Below are 16,150 nucleotides of genomic sequence, written 5' to 3' on the forward strand. Positions count from 1 at the left end.
TAAGGGTGATAATGGTTAGTAAAACTACATAGGTTTCAAGTGTACACTTCTGTAATACATCATCCGTATATCACATTGTGTGTTTAAAAGCAACAGTTAATTCTCCTTCCATCACCATATTTTGACTCCAATTACCCTCATTTACCTCCCCCCTCCCCCTTACCCAGTGGTAACCACCAAACTACTGTCTGTAACTTTTTAACTTTTATCTTTTTTGTAACTGCACAGGGTAGAGAAGAAACCTGTTTTGACTTCTTTTCCCACTGAGGGACAACCGGAGGGTTTACAGGGGCCCATAGGGGTTCATCACATCAGTGTGGATGTGAGAGAGGCTGAGTTTTTAAAGGGGAAGAGGAAAAAAACAATAAGTAGATCTACCATTTCCTTAAGGAATCTTTTCATTTTTGTAACTGAGAAATAATTTCTTTCTACCCATAGCCATGAAGACAAGGTAATGGTTTAACTCCTCTCCACATCTTGCAAGGAGAAACCAGAGGGCACACAGAGTTTAAGAACAGGCTGATTTGGAGAAACACTCTGAGCAGACACAGCTGGCTGTGGTCTGGAATGAGGTCATGGTCCAGGTGGGGCCAGGAGCCCCCTGCCTGTTCCAACACCTCAACCCATCCTCTAATGTTAGGTTCCTTGGGCTTGGGGCTGGCTGGGCCATGCTGTGTCTCTCTACTCTCTTTAGGGTGAGCTTAGCCAGTCCCGTGACATCAATGCCCCCTATAGCTGATGTGTCCCACATGTGTATTTCCAAAGGTGACATCCCAACTGAGCTCAAGATTCATTTTTTTTCGGCTCTCTGCATGACATTTCCACTTGGACATCTAATGGGCACCTCAGATTTTACAGGCCACGCCTACCCCACTGCTCGTGTTCCCCCGTATATGTCCCCAGATTAATAAATAGCAACTCTTTCAACCCGGGTGTTTAAGTCCAAATACCAGAACATGCATTACTTTTCTCAAGTCCCACTAGTCACCTCTGGTCCTTTAAGAAAATCTTGTTTATTCATCCAAATCTGTCTAGAATTTGTCTATGTCTCTCCATTTCTACAGCCTCCACTCCAGTTCACACCCTTTGTCTCTCACCTGGACCAGCTCTGTTATCTCCTATCTGCTCTTTCAGGTTCCACTCTCCACCCTCGACATTCTCCAAAGCAGCCAGAATAACTGATTTAACATTCAGGGGGATTTCTTCTACTTAATATTCAATATTCAATATCACAATTTTGACCTCCATCCACGAATTTGTATTTTGAGCCCTTTGGTGGTAATTTTTTGTATTTATTTATTTTTTCTGGCACCCTGTTGCTTTATGACAAGAATTGGTACCAATGAACTAGAAATCTCACCTGCCTGTATTCTAACACACGCCCAGCATTGGTGCCCACAGAAAGTCAGCCCCACGTCTATGGGAAAGCCGGCCCTACCCACAGGTACATTATCACTGCAGCCCAGGGTGAGCTCGCCAAAGAGGTGTTCTGGCAAGCTGGCTTCCAAGGCCCCCAATTTGCTACCTAGAATTAACTGATACCATTTCAGATAAAGGGAAGAACCCCTTTATTTTAATCCCTGTCCAATCCCATTCTCTTCACTCTTCTTCCACAGGCCACCACAGTCGTGATTTCAGACCATTTTTTAATCGCTTTACCGTGCACACACTTACAGATACCAGGGCCCCAGGCCACCCATCTCAGCGCACCCCCACATACCACTGTGTTTATAAGGCAAACATTAACTGTATTTATCTGGGACCCACGAAATACCTCCTCGCTCCATCCACGGAGATCCGGAGCTGCATGTGGATGGGGCAAGAGTGGCTGGAGAGGCTCCCGGACACTTGTCTTAATCCTGAGAAGGTGACGGTTTTGCACACACCAATCACCCAGACACCATTATTTATTTGAATCAAGAACCATTAACTTTATTGGAAAAAATGGTACAACCTGAAGGAAAAGATTAAACGTTTTGCAATGGAAATTCTGCAATGTGCATTCGAAACATGGTGACCAGGGGAAGTCACCCAATGGCTATAGGGCAGGCAGTCCAAGGTCAGTTCTTGTTGCTGTCACGCATGGTGAGCTTAGCACACAGGTCCTCTGCCAGGCCGGTTTCCGGGGCTCCCATCTTGCGCAGGTTGGTGATGTGGTCCTCTAGCTCTTGGATGAACTTCATTTGCTCTAACAGGTAGTGACTCTTGAGGAAGTCGCACAGGTGGGCGTCCTTCATCTCGGTGGCCAGCTGGTGCAGATCGAATAGGCTCTGGTTCACGCTCATCTTCAGGTGGAAGGCGCACTCCATGACGGTTAAGGCGTTCTCCCAGCAGCTGGGGTCAGGACTGTAGATATCCTGCAGGCTGAGGCGGCCCCCGCGCTGGTTCTGCAGCCACATCAGGCTCTGGGCATGCTGAAGCTCCAGGCTGGACTGCTGCAGGAAGAACTGGGAGAAGGGCTTCCAGGCCACGTCTTCGCAGTTGAAGTAAGAGGCCATGGTCTCGAACTTGTGAGAGGCATAGAGCTCCAGGGAGATCTGGTAGTTGATGGCGGCCTCGCATTCGGGGTGGTAGTTTTCGCTGACAAACGGGGGCGGCGCGGTCGTCATGGCTGGAGGTGCGGGCCCAGGCGAGGGCGAACGCGGCGGCTGGGCCTTGGAGTGTCGCAGGAGCAGGCGACCAGGGCAGCCAGAAGCTGAGTCAGGGGCGGTTTGCCCAGGTACCTCAGCAAACTCCCAGGATGGACCCGGAGGACGCCCTCTGCTGGGCTGCGAGGCAGGGCGGAAGCTTTGGGAGGGGACCGGAAATGAGTTCCCTTGAGGGCTGGGGGGCGGGGTGGAGGCCTTTGTGGTTCCGGTGGGGGAGGGGCCAGGCGAGTGGGCTCTGTGTTCCAGGGTCCATGGCAGCCTTGTGAGCGCAATGGACTCTGTGCCGAGCACTTGGCATATAAAAGTTTTAATTTAGCAATTTATTATTTTCCAAGGACTTTCTACTATTCTGGTTACTCCCTTTAATAGCACCCTGATCTCATGTAAAAAAATAAAAGACAATTATTCTCAAAATTGTGAGAATATTCATTTCCAGTTTTTGGTAAAATTCTCTTCCTTTTCATGTTACATATATATATATATATATATATACACACACACACACACATGCATACAAATATATATATATATTTGTGTATATGTGTACATATACATGCAGACACACACATTTGGATATATGTATGTATATGTAGATATATTTATAAATATGTAAAATTTTGTCTTCTCTGTTGAAACAAGTGCTTGTTCATCACGGTGTTCTCTTCCACTTTCGTCAAATATCTGGCAAATATTTGTGCTTTCATATTTGAGAGTAATGGGCACATTTGATTGCCCTAGGTAATTGGCATGGATCTGATCTACAGTTGTGAAGTCCATTTTATTAGCAGGATTCTCCTCTGAATGGGAAGGTGGATGACTGAAATATGAAGGGGGTAATTTTGGATTACATTGCATGGAGGTTGCAGGTAGGATAGGGACCCTCCCAAACGGCAAAAGCATGGAATTTCTCTCACTTTGGAAGACTCCTGTGGATCTCTCTTGTAGGTAGATGTGTTCTTCTGTTTTATTTCCCTTCTGCTGTGCAGGTCGGCTTTGTCTCTAATTTGCTCTATTTTGGGTTTTCTTCTTCCTCAAATAATTCAATGTTTTGGAGTATTTGGGAGATTAAAGAACATCCAATGCCAAATGGTTTTGTCCAATGTAAGTAAAGTTGGGGTAGGGTCAGAGCCGGACAGCAGCAAACAGATCAGTTGTTCAAAAGGCAGCTCTTTAATGTCACGGTCCACCCAAGAACCTCTCCAATCCTTTGAATTCACAGACTCTGTTCTTGAACTTTCCTTGTATGTGCTTGCCCTTTTGTTGCAGGTATTTTGAATTGTCTGGTGTTATCGGTCTGGAAGTGTCCCCTGTTTCTATCGCCGGACTTCCTCATAATGGCTGGTTAGCTATCTCTATCTTTGCCAGTTAGTATGTTGAGATCATTGTTTCTGTGTCCAAACCACCACCATAGATCAGTTATATCATTTTCCCTTTTTAGAAATACAAATACTCATTTTTTAAATAGTTAAGCATTCACATGACTCAAAAGCCACATACTTCTACCCTCTGTAGCCAACCAATGAACTATTATGGTTATAATCAGGAGAAGAAAGGAAGAAGAAAAAGAAGAAACAATCCTCATGTTAAGAAAAAGTACAGAGTCATAAGAGAGGAATGTCTAGAAACATTGGTTTAGAAGCATATGATTTTCGAGGGCATATGGAACAATGACCAAGACTGACCTTATTTTTGGACCATGCAACAGGTCTAAAAAATTTTAAATGGATTTAAATCATTTTTCAGTAAGTTTCAGGTGTACAAAACAATGTACTAGTTAGACATTGACAGCCCTCCCAAAGCGATAACCCCCCCAACTACTACCCTTCTGACACTGTATATAGTTGTTACAATTCCATTGACGATATTCCCAAGGTGTACTCCGCATTCTGTGAAAATATCTATGTCTATCTATATATCTATCTGTATACACACACACACACACACACACACACACACACACACACACGGTGCTAAAAAGTGTATGCACTATTTAAGGAAGGAAAAACCTATTAAAATTGTAGTATTCAATATATACCGATAACAAAAGATGAAGATAACTCAGGTTTGACTTCTGCAATTACAAGAGGTGCTCAAAATGGTTACCATCAGCATCCAGACACTTCTAATTATGGCAAACTACTTCTTGAGCAACACTGACCAAAGTGTGCAGTTGTATACATTTTTTGGCACCCCCGGTGTGTGTGTGTGTGTGTTTGTGTGTGTGTATGTGTGTGTAATTATAGTTGACATTCAGTATTCTTGAACTTCAGATGCAGGTTTATATCACAGTGGTGAGACACCTACACAGTCTGTGAAGTGGTCTCCCTAATAAGTCCAGTGACCATCTGGCACCCTACATAATCTTTAAACCGTTATTTATTTTATTCTCCAAAATGCATTTCCTATCTCCATGGCTATATTGCGATGAGAATTTGTACTTTCTAATCCCTTTACCTTCTCCTACATCCCCACTCTCCTTCCATCTACGAACCATCAATTTTTTTTCCCTATATCTCTGAGTCTATTTCTCTCTTTTTTTTAGTCACGTATTCTGTTCTTTAGATTCCACATATAAGTATGATCATATGGCATTTGTCTTTCCCCGTCTGACTTATTTCACTTTGCCTAATATTCTGTGCGTCCATCCGTGTCGTTGCACCTTAAGATTTCATTCTTCTTTATTGCCGACTAATCCTTCAGCTGGGTCATGAGGGTATTTCCATTTTATTTTATTTTATCTTACTTTATTTAATTTTTTTTTTTTTATTGGGGAATGTTGGTGAACAGTGTGGTTTTCCAGGGCCCATCAGCTCCAAGTCAAGTCGTTGTCCTTCAGTCTAGTTGTGGAGGGCGCAGCTCAGCTCCATGTCCAGTCACTGTTTTCAATCTTAGTTGCAGGGGGCGCAGCCCACCATCTCATGTGGGGATTGAACTGGCAACCTTGTTGTTAGGAGCTCACTCTCTAACCAACTGAGCCATCTGGCTGCCCCCAAGATAGTTCCATTTCCAATTTTCTGAGGTACCTCCATACCGTTTTCCATAGTTACACCAATTTGCAATCCCACCAACAGTGCACGAGGGTTCCCTTTTCTCCACATCCTCGCTAGCACTTGTTTTTGATTTATTGATGATGATAGGCTTTCTGACTGGAGTGAGGGTGGTATCTCATTGTGGGTTTTATTTTCCATGTCTCTAGTGATTAATGAGATTGAACGTTTTTTCATGTCTGTTGCCAATCTGTGTGTCCTCTTTGGAGAAAGGTCTCTTCATGTCCTCTGTCCATTTTTAATAGTGTTGTTTGTTTTTTTTTTTGGTATTGAGTTGTTTGAGTTTTTTATAAATTTTGGATATTAACCCCTTATCAGATGTATCATTGGAAAATATCTTCTCCCATTTTGTAGGATGTCTTTTTGTTTTATTGATGGTTTCTTTTGTTGTAAGAAAACTTTTAGTTTGATGTAATCCCACATGTTATTTTTTTCTTTTGCTTCCCTTGCCCAGGAAGATATATCAGAAAAAAATATTACGAAGGATAATGTCTGCAAATTTACTTCCTATATTTTCTTCTAGGAGTTTTATGGTTTCTGGTCTAACATTTAAGGTTTTAATCCATTTTGCATTTATTCTTGTATATGGTTTAAGGAGGTGGTCCAGCTTCATTTTTTCTGCATGTGTCTCTCCAGTTTTCCCAGCACGATTTATTAAATAGACTGTCTTTACTCAAATGTAAATTCTTGCTTCCACTGTCATAGATTAAATCGCCATATTGGCATGGATTTATTTCTGGGCTCTTTATTCTCTTTCAGTGATGTACGAGGTGTGACAATTAAGTTCGTGAACTCAGTCTAGAAAAAGTGCTACATACATCTTTGCTGAATATCACTATGGTCAACTTCGAAGTATTCCTCTTGGAAACTATGCACCGATGTGAGTGCCTAATCCACACTTCAAAGCAATTTTGGGACTCTCTCTGGAATGGTCATCAGAGCAGTTCTCATATTACCCTTGATATCCTGAATGTCATCCAAATGTCTTCCTTTCAATATTTCCTGTATCTTTGTTAAACAAGAAATCATCGGGGTCAAATCAGGTGAGTAGGGAGGGCTTTCCAATACTGTAGTTTGTTTACTGACTTAAAAACTCCCTCACAGACAGTACCGTGTGAGGTGGTGCATTGTCCTGATGCAACAGCCATGAATTATTGGCAAAATGTTCGGTTCAACTGAATTTTTCAGTTTTTTTAGTACTTCCAAATACTAAACTTGGTTAATTACAACCAGAATAACTGACTTCACATTTAGGGAGATTTCTTCTACTTAATATTCAACTTTAAATAGCACAATTTTGACCTCCATTGAAGAATTTGTATTTTTCAGCTCTCTGTGGTAATTTTTTGTATTTGTTATTGTTTCTTTTTCCTTTGGTACCTGTTGCTTTATAACAAGAATTGGTACCGGTTGAACTAGAAACCTCACCTGCCTGTATTCTAATACACGCCCAGGCATTGGTGCCCACAGAAAGTCAGCCCCACGTTATGGGAAAGCCCGCCCTACCCACAGGTACATTATCACTGCAGCCCAGGGTGAGCTCGCCAAAGAGGTGTTCTGGCAACCTGGCTTCCAAGGCCCCCAATTTGCTACCTAGAATTAACCGATACCATTTCAGATAAAGGGAAGAACCCCTTTATTTTAATCCCTGCCCAATCCCATTCCCTTCACTCTTCCTGCCACAGGCCACACAGTCGTGCTTTCAGACCAGTTTTTAATTGGTTTACCCAGCACACACTTACAGGATACCAGGGTCCCCGACCACCCATCTCAGCCGACCCGCACACACCACCGTATTTTTATAAGGCAAAGATAACCGTGTTTATCTGGGACCCACGCAATACCTTGTCGCTCCATCCCCAAGACCTGGGGCTGCATGTGGATGGGGCATGCGCGGCTGGAGAGGCTCCGGGATACTTGTTTTAACCTGAGACAGTGACAGTTTTGCACACACCAATCACCCGGAGACCTTTATTTATTGAAGAACCATTAACTTTATTGGAAAAAATTGCAAAACTTGAAGGAAACGATTAAACGTTTTGCAAGGGAAATTCTGCAATGTGCATTAGAAACATGGTGACCAGGGGAAGTCACCCAATGGCTATAGGGCAGGCGTCCAAGGTCAGTTCTTGTCGCTGTCACGCACAGCGAGCTTAGCACACAGGTCCTCTGCCAGGCCGGTTTCCAGGGCTCCCATCTTGCGCAGGTTGGTGATGTGGTCCTCTAGCTCTTGGATGAACTGCATTTGCTCTAACAGGTAGTGACTCTTGAGGAAGTCGCACAGGTGGGCGTCCTTCATCTCGGTGGCCAGGTGCTGCAGATCGAATAGGCTCTGGTTCACGCTCATCTTCAGGTGGAAGGCGCACTCCATGACGGTTAAGACGTTCTCCCAGCAGCTGGGGTCAGGACTGTAGATATCCTGCAGGCTGAGGCGGCCCCCGCGCTGGTTCTGCAGCCACATCAGGCTCTGGGCATGCTGCAGCTCCAGGCTGGACTGCTGCAGGAAGAACTGGGCGAAGGGCTTCCAGGCCACGTCTTCGCAGTTGAAGTAAGAGGCCATGGTCTCGAACTTGTGAGAGGCATAGAGCTCCAGGGAGATCTGGTAGTTGATGGCGGGCCTCGCATTCGGGGTGGTAGTTTTCGCTGACAAACGGGGGCGGCTGCGGTCGTCATGGCTGGAGGTGCGGGCCGAGGCGAGAGCGCGAATGCGGCGGCTGGGCCTTGGAGTGTCGCAGGAGCAGGCGACCAGGGCAGCCAGAAGCTGAGTCAGGGGCGGTTTTCCCAAGTACGTCAGCAAACTCGCAGGAAGGACCAGGAGGATGCCCTCAGTTGGGCTCTGAGCAGGGCGGAAGCTTTAGGAGGGGTCCGGAAATGAGTTCCGTTGAAGGCTGGGGGGCGGGGTGGAGGCCTTTGTGGTTCGGGTGGGGGAGGGGCCAGGGGAGCGGGCTCTGTGTTCGAGGTTCCATCCCAGCCTTGTAGGGGCAGGGGACCCTGGGCTTAGTACTAGGCATCTAAAAGTTTTTAATGTAGCAATTCTTATTTCCAAGGACTTCCTAATATTCTGGTTACTCCCTTGAATAGCACCCTGTTCTCATGGAAAAAAATAAAAGAGAATTATTCTTAAAATTGTGAGAATATTCCTTTGAAGATTTAAGTAAACTTCTCTTCCTCTTCGTATAATATATTTATATAAATATATATAAATATATATAAACATATATACTCATACACAGATATTTTGATATATGTAATATGTATGTTTGTATATATGTATGTGTATATATATATATATATATATATACACACAACATATGTAAAATATTTTTCTGCATTCCCGAAACAGCTGTTTGTTCATCATGATCATCTCTTACATATCCTCAAACATCTGGGAAACAGTTGATATGTGGTATATACACCAAAAACAGCAAAAGAACAAGACAAACAAATGAGAAACAAAAACTCATAGACACAGACAATAGTTTAGTGGTTACCAGAGGGTAAGGGGGTTGGGGGGTGGGAGATGAGGGTAAGGGGGATCAAATATGTGGTGGTGGAAGGAGAACTGACTCCGGGTGGTGAACACACAATGGGATTTATAGAGGATGTAATACAGAATTGTACACCCGAAATCTATGTAACTTTACTAACAATTGTCACCCCAAAAAACTTTGATTACAAAAAAAAGGAAACATTTCTGCTTTCATAATTGGTAGTCATGCACACATTTGATTAGCCTAGGTAATCGGCATGGATCTGACCTACAGTTGTAATGTCCATTTCTCTACCAGGCTTCTCTGAATGGGAAGGGTGAGTGAGTCAATTATGAATTTGTTTCTTTGGGGGATACATTGCAGGTAGGATAGGGAGCCCCCAAATGCCAAAAGGATGGCATTTGTCTGACATTGGAAGACTTCTGGGATCTGTCTTGTAGGTAGACGTGCCCTTCTGTTTTATTTCCCTTGTGCTATGCAAGTTGGCATTGTCTCTGATTTGCTCTATGTTGGTTTCCTTCTTCCTCAAATAATTCAGTGCCTTGGAGTGCAGTTTGGGAGATTAAAGCGGATCCAATGCCAAGTGGTTTTGTCCAATGTAAGTAAGGTTGGGGTAGGGTCAGAGCAGGACAGCAGCAAACAGATCAGTTGTTCAGATAGTAGCTCTTTAACGTCACAGTCCACCCAGGACCCTCTATAATCCTTTGATTTCACTCACTCTGTTCTTGAACTTTCCTTGTATGCCCTTGGCCTTGTGTTGCAGGTATTTTAAATTCTCTGGTTTTATCGGTCTGGAAGTGTCCCGTTTGTATAGCCGATACTTCCTCATAATGGCTGGTTTGCTATCTCTATCCTTTCCAGTTTGTGTGTGAGGAGATCAGTCTTTCTGTGTCTAAACCACCACCATAGTTCAGTTATATCATTTTTCACTTTTAGAAAACAAATACTTAATTTTTAAATACTTAATGCATCACATGACGCAAAACCACCATTCATCTACCCTATGTTGGCAACCAATGAAGTGTAATTATTATAATCAGGAGAAGAGAGAGGAAGAAAGGGAAGACACAGTCCTTAAGTTAAGAAAAAGTGAAGAGACATGAGAGCATGTTTAGGAGCATATGATTTTCGAGTGGCACATGGAACTGTTACCATGTTGACACCTTATTCTGCACCATGCAACAAGACTCAATAATTTAAATGGATTCAGATCAGCAAGGTATGGTCTCCGACCACAATGGACTTAAAGTAGACATCGTTAAGAGCAAGATATGTGAAAATCTCAATATTCGAAAGCAAAGAATACATTGTACTTCTGAACAATCGGTGCAGCAAAGTGAAGATCAAGGGGATGTGAAAGATTATTTGGAACTCAGTGTAAACTGAACATGACGTATCCAGATTCATGGGATATAGCTAATCCATGCTTATTTGCAAAATTATGTCACTAAAATCCCTATATTAGAAAAGAAGGAAAGTCTCAAATAAATTATCTAACTTCCCACCTTAAGGAACTGAAAGAATGAGGGACAAAATAAATCCAATCAAGCAGAGGGAAGGAAGAATTTGTCCTAAGTCAAGAAGTGTTTTATGATCTGGACAAAGCTACGATGTTGAGGACCCTGAATAAAGCAAGGGTGAAGCATTTCTGCTCTGACTGGGGACTGGCCCCAGGGAGAGGCCAGTGGGTCAGCTTTAAGGTCTAATGGTTGGGCTTCAAGTTCTAATGATGGCTCTTATCTATCAGCCAGGAGTGAAATAACATGAAGAGAGCATTCCAAAAAACAAGGGATTTTACACTCCCTCAGGGGAGACAATGTGGTTAAATTAAATTCACCAACAAACACTCATTAAGTTCTGTCTGTGAGGCTCTGTTCAAGATCCACTACAGAGGAAAGACGCCTTCACTTACTAGCTGAGCGGTTTTCAGACACTGGTACTACTCTGAAATCACTTTCTCAGATATAAATTAGGGAAGATCCATATTTCACAGGGGTGTGTGAATGACACACACAGAGTCTGGAAAGAACGGGAGACAATACCTCACATAGAGCACACATGTGGCACATACTGGGTATTTAAAAACAGGGCGGAAAGATGGGTTTAATTTTGAATGATGTTGAAAACGGCCTTCTCCTCGTACTCTGCTTATATCTGCTAGGCACAAGAATCGTAACTAGCAGGACGTCCACAATGGAGCTTGAGCATTAATGCTGTGTTTACTTATCAAGAAGCTAGCGGTGGGGTTCACAGGAAATGTCATAGTTCTGCCTCTGGCTCAATTATAACAGGGTTCTACACTGGGGTTGCAAATCTGTTGCCCTTATCCTCATGGTTGCAGGGTGGCTGCCCTTGCATCTGGCGTCACATCCTCATACCCGCATGACAATCAGAATGACAAGACCAGGGGCAAAAATGATTTTCTTTTCACAAATCTCTTCACTTTATCCAGAAAGAAGCAAATTTTATCAGAAATCTAGTGTATTTCTGTTTATATCTTAGGTCAAAACTCAGTTGTTTCGACCAAACCTATCAGCAGGAGAGACTACAAAAAGAAGCATCTTGAACTAGGAAAAACACTTTCATGATTGATTCAGACTGATTATGATTTGTGCCAAGGGAGCGGAAAAATCCAGTGTTCTCTTAGTAAGTAAGAGGGACGAGATGCCTTTGGATGAGAAATCAAGAGCGTCTGTCATACTCTCTTTCCTGAGATACTGGATTAAATAGTAAGCACCTTAGATTCAATTAATTCAAGCAATTGCTTTCTCTTCTAGCGAAGCGTTGTGGTGGTAGAGAGAAATTGATGGTAAAACTGCATTTGGACATACACAAACAATTGAAATATTAAAAATACTTGGCAGTTTTAGGTGAATTTAGGACCTGTTACTATAGACAAGGGCCAGCAAACATTTCAGTGAAAGACATACTAGAAAATATTTTAGACTTTGTGGGACATATGGTCTGTCTCTCTCTCTGTCTCACCTGATAACTACGTTTGTAGTGCACCCCAAGCAATAGGATATATGTAAATAAGTCGTCATGGCTCAGCTCCAATAAAATTTCATCACAAAAACAGCGAAACTTACAGCAAGTTCTTTTGTGGATATCAGCAAAATTATTCTAAAATTGGTATGGAGAGGCAAAAGACACAAAATAACCAACATGATATTAATGGAGAAGAATAAAGTTCTCTGACACTACACGACTGCGAGACTGCCTGCAAAGTGACAGTAGTGGAGACAGTGTGGTATTTGTGAACACATAGCCCAGTAGGCAATGGAACAAACTCTGAACTCAACAATAAGAAAATGAACAGGCTGGTTTTATAAATAGCCCAATGAACTTAACGGACACTTCAGAGCACTAGATACAAACATGTCAAAGAAGCACACGAAAAGATGCTCCATATCATGTGTCATTGGGGAAATACAAACTAGAACAATGAGGTACTGCTACATCGCTGTGAGAATGGCCCAAGTTCAGAGCACTGACCACACCTAATGCTGACCAGGGTATGGAGCAAAAGGATCTCTCATTGATTGCTGGTGGGAGAGCAAATTTGTACAGCCTGTCCGGAAGACAATCTAGTGGTTTCTTACAAAAATGAACACACTCTTACTATCTGACCCAGCAGTCGTGTTCCCTGGTATTATCCAAAGCAGTTGAAAATGTATGTCCACTCAAATCACCTGCATGCGATGTTTATAGAAGCTTCATGCACAATGGACAAACCTTGGGAGGAACCAAGATGTCTTTCAGTAGGTAGATGGATAAATCGGTCGTGGTATATCCAGACAATGGAATATTAATGAGCTCTGAAAAGAAAAGAGATACAAAGCCTTGAAAAGACATGGAGGCAACATAAATGTGTATTACTACGTGAAAGAAGCCAATCCAAAAAGGCTACACACTGTATAAATGCAACCATATGACATTCTAGAAAAGACAAAAATATGGACACGTTAATCAAAACAGTATGGCATTGACATAAAAACAGACACATAGATCACTGGAACAGGACAGAGAGCCCAGAAGTAAACCCACACATATGTGGTCAATTAATGTACAACAAAGGAGACGTGATTATACAGCGGGGAAAGAACAGTCTCTTCAATAAATGGTGTTCGGAAAACTGGACAGCCGCATGCAAAAGAAAGAAACTTGACTAGAATCTTATACCATACACAAAAATCAACTCAAACTGGAGTAAAAGTTTGAATGTAGGACTTGAAACCATAAAACTCCTGGAAGAAAACATAGGCAGTAAGCTCCTGGACATGGGTCTTGGCAATGGTGTTTTGGATTTGACACCAAAAGCCAAGGAAACAAAAGCAAAAATAAACAAGTGGGACTACATCAAACTAAAAAGCTCTGCGCAGCATAGGAAACCGACAACAAAATGAAAAGGCAAACTATTGAATGCGAGAAAATGTTTGCAAATCATACAGCTGACAAAGGGTTACTATCCAAAATATATGAAGAAGTCAGACAGCTCAACGAGAAAAACAAACAATCCAATTGAAAACTGGGCAGAGGATCTGAATAGACATTTTTCCAAAGAAGACATACAGATGACAAACAGGTACATGAAAAGGTATGCAACGTCAATAACCATCAGGGAAATGCAACTCAAAAGCACCATAGGATATTCCCTCACACCTGTTGTCAAAATGACAGGGAAGAACAAGTGTAGGCCAGGATGTGGAGAAAAGGGAACCCTCGTGCACTATTGGTGGGAATGTAAATTGGCTGTGGGAGATTACTCAAAAAGTTTAAAATAGAACTACCATATCACCTTTCAATCCCACTTGTGGGTATTTATCTGAAGGATTGAAAACAGTGACTCGAAAACATATATGCACGCCCATGTTCATTACCGTATTATTTTTGATAGCCAAGACATGGAAGCAACCTAAGTGTTTATCATTGTACTCATGGATAAAGAAAATGTGATATCTATATCTACATCTTGATCTAGATTTAGATATAGAACTAGATACACACACACCCCCACACACAAACACACACACAAAATGGAACATTATTCAGCCATAGAAAGAAAGAAATCTTGCAATTTGGGACAACATGGATGCACATCAAGGTTATCAGGCTAAGTGAAATATGTCAGACAGAGAAAGACGAATATGTACCATATGATTTTACTTATATGTGGAATCTAAAAAACAAAAATCAATAATGATAACAAAATACCCCTCCAAAAGTGTACTCATTGTTACAAAGAATAGATCGGTGGTTGCCATTGCAGAGGTGGAGGGTAGAGGGGTGGGCAAAACGATTGAAGGTGGTCAAAAGGTACCAACTTCCAGTTATAAAATAAGAATGGAGTCATGGGATGTAATGTATAGCATGGTCACTATAGTTAATAATACTGTATCAAAGCTGCTAAGAGAGGAAATCTTAGTTGTTATGGAAGAACAAAAATTGGTAACTGTGTGGTGATGGATGTAAAGTAGAAGACTTACTATGGTGATTATTTCACCATATATACAAAAATTGAATCATCATGTATGTACTTCAAAATTAATAGTGTTGTACATCAATTATATCTCAATTTTTAAAATATGGAGACAGTAACAAAGATCAGTGACTGCTAGAGTTTCAGAGGGGAGGAAGGAAGAATCGGTGGAGCACAGGGCACTTTTAAGGCACTGAAACGATCCTGTATGGTACTGTAAGAATGGATACATATCATTAGACATTTGTCCAAATTCATAGAATGTAGGATGCCAAGAGGGAACCCTAAAAAAACTATGGTCTTTGGGTGATTATGATGCATGAATGTAGTTTAATGAATGTAGAATCAGTTGTAACAAATTGACCACACTGGTACTGCATGTTCACAGTGGCATAGAGTGTGGCATGTGGATGCTGGGGTATAAGGGAAATCTCTGTGCCTTCCTCTCAGTGTCAGTCTCAACCTAAAACTGCTCTATAAGAAAAAGTCTAAGAAAGTTTTAAAAAGCAAAATAACAGAAGTGGGTCTGATTTGCCATGCAAGCCATAGTTTGACAGCCCATGGTATAAGATTAGTTAGTGATAAAACAAAATGAGAAAGAATGTGTGTGTGTGTGTGTGTGTGTGTGTGTGTGTGTGCGCGAGAGAGAGAGAGAGAGAGAGAGAGAGAGAGAGAGAGAGAGAGAGAGAGAGAGAGAGAGAGAGAGAGAGAGACAGAGAGAGAGAGAGAGAGAGAGAGAGAGAGAGAGAGAGAGAGAGAGAGAGAGACAGAGAGAGAGAGAGAGACAGAGAGAGAGAGAGAGAGAGACTGTGTATTACATCAAATGAAAGGTTATGAAGTCCTTTGGATATTTGAAAGTTCCATAATTTTTCCCTAAATAAACGACCAAACAAAACAGAAATAGACACATAATATAGAGAACATTTGGATGGTTGCCAGATGGAGGGGTTGGGGGATGGGTGAAGGGGTGGGGCGATAAGGAAGTACAAATTGGTAGTTACAAAGAGTCATGGGGATGTAAGTTATAGCATAAGGAATATAGTCAATAATTTGGTAATAATTATGTATTGTATCAGAAGGGTACTAGATTTATTGGGGCGATCCCTTGGTAAGTTATGTAAATGTCTGATCACTGTGTTGTTTATCTAAAACTAATATAATGTTGTATGTCAACTAATTGAAAAATAAAACAACTATTTTAAAAATTGTACTTGTTGTTGAAGTTATAGTACGTTTTTATGATGTTTGGTTCAGTACTTACCCAGGGGTATGGCCCAGTGAGTTATTAAAATGGAGGCATGGGTGTTATTTTCAGACACCCCACGTGATTCCAAAGTGCAGGCCCCTGTAACAACCAGAGTGCTAAAGGGTGCTTCTCAGAACTCTCTGTGCATATTCATCACCTGGGGTCCTGTGAAATGTACATCCTGGTTCAGTAGGTCTGCGGTGGGGCTTAAGACTATTGTGCTTGTAACCAGCTCTCAG

General features: G+C 42.1%; 2 protein-coding genes across 2 annotated transcripts; both read right to left on the reverse strand.

Annotated features, from left to right (window-relative positions):
- Positions 1–2,060: 2,060 nt before the first annotated feature.
- On the reverse strand, positions 2,061–2,609 carry LOC117027231 (ferritin heavy chain-like). The gene has a single exon (XM_033114755.1). The coding sequence runs from the start codon at positions 2,607–2,609 to the stop codon at positions 2,061–2,063; it is 549 nt and encodes a 182-aa protein (XP_032970646.1).
- A 5,208-nt stretch (positions 2,610–7,817) lies between these two features.
- On the reverse strand, positions 7,818–10,015 carry LOC117018061 (ferritin heavy chain-like). Its single transcript, XM_033098822.1, has 2 exons — positions 9,905–10,015; positions 7,818–8,531 (listed from the first exon to the last, which is right to left on the reverse strand). The coding sequence occupies exons 1-2, from the start codon at positions 10,013–10,015 to the stop codon at positions 7,818–7,820; spliced, it is 825 nt and encodes a 274-aa protein (XP_032954713.1).
- Positions 10,016–16,150: the final 6,135 nt, after the last annotated feature.

The sequence above is a fragment of the Rhinolophus ferrumequinum genome, chromosome X (assembly GCF_004115265.2).
Source record: "Rhinolophus ferrumequinum isolate MPI-CBG mRhiFer1 chromosome X, mRhiFer1_v1.p, whole genome shotgun sequence".
NCBI lineage: Eukaryota > Metazoa > Chordata > Mammalia > Chiroptera > Rhinolophidae > Rhinolophus > Rhinolophus ferrumequinum.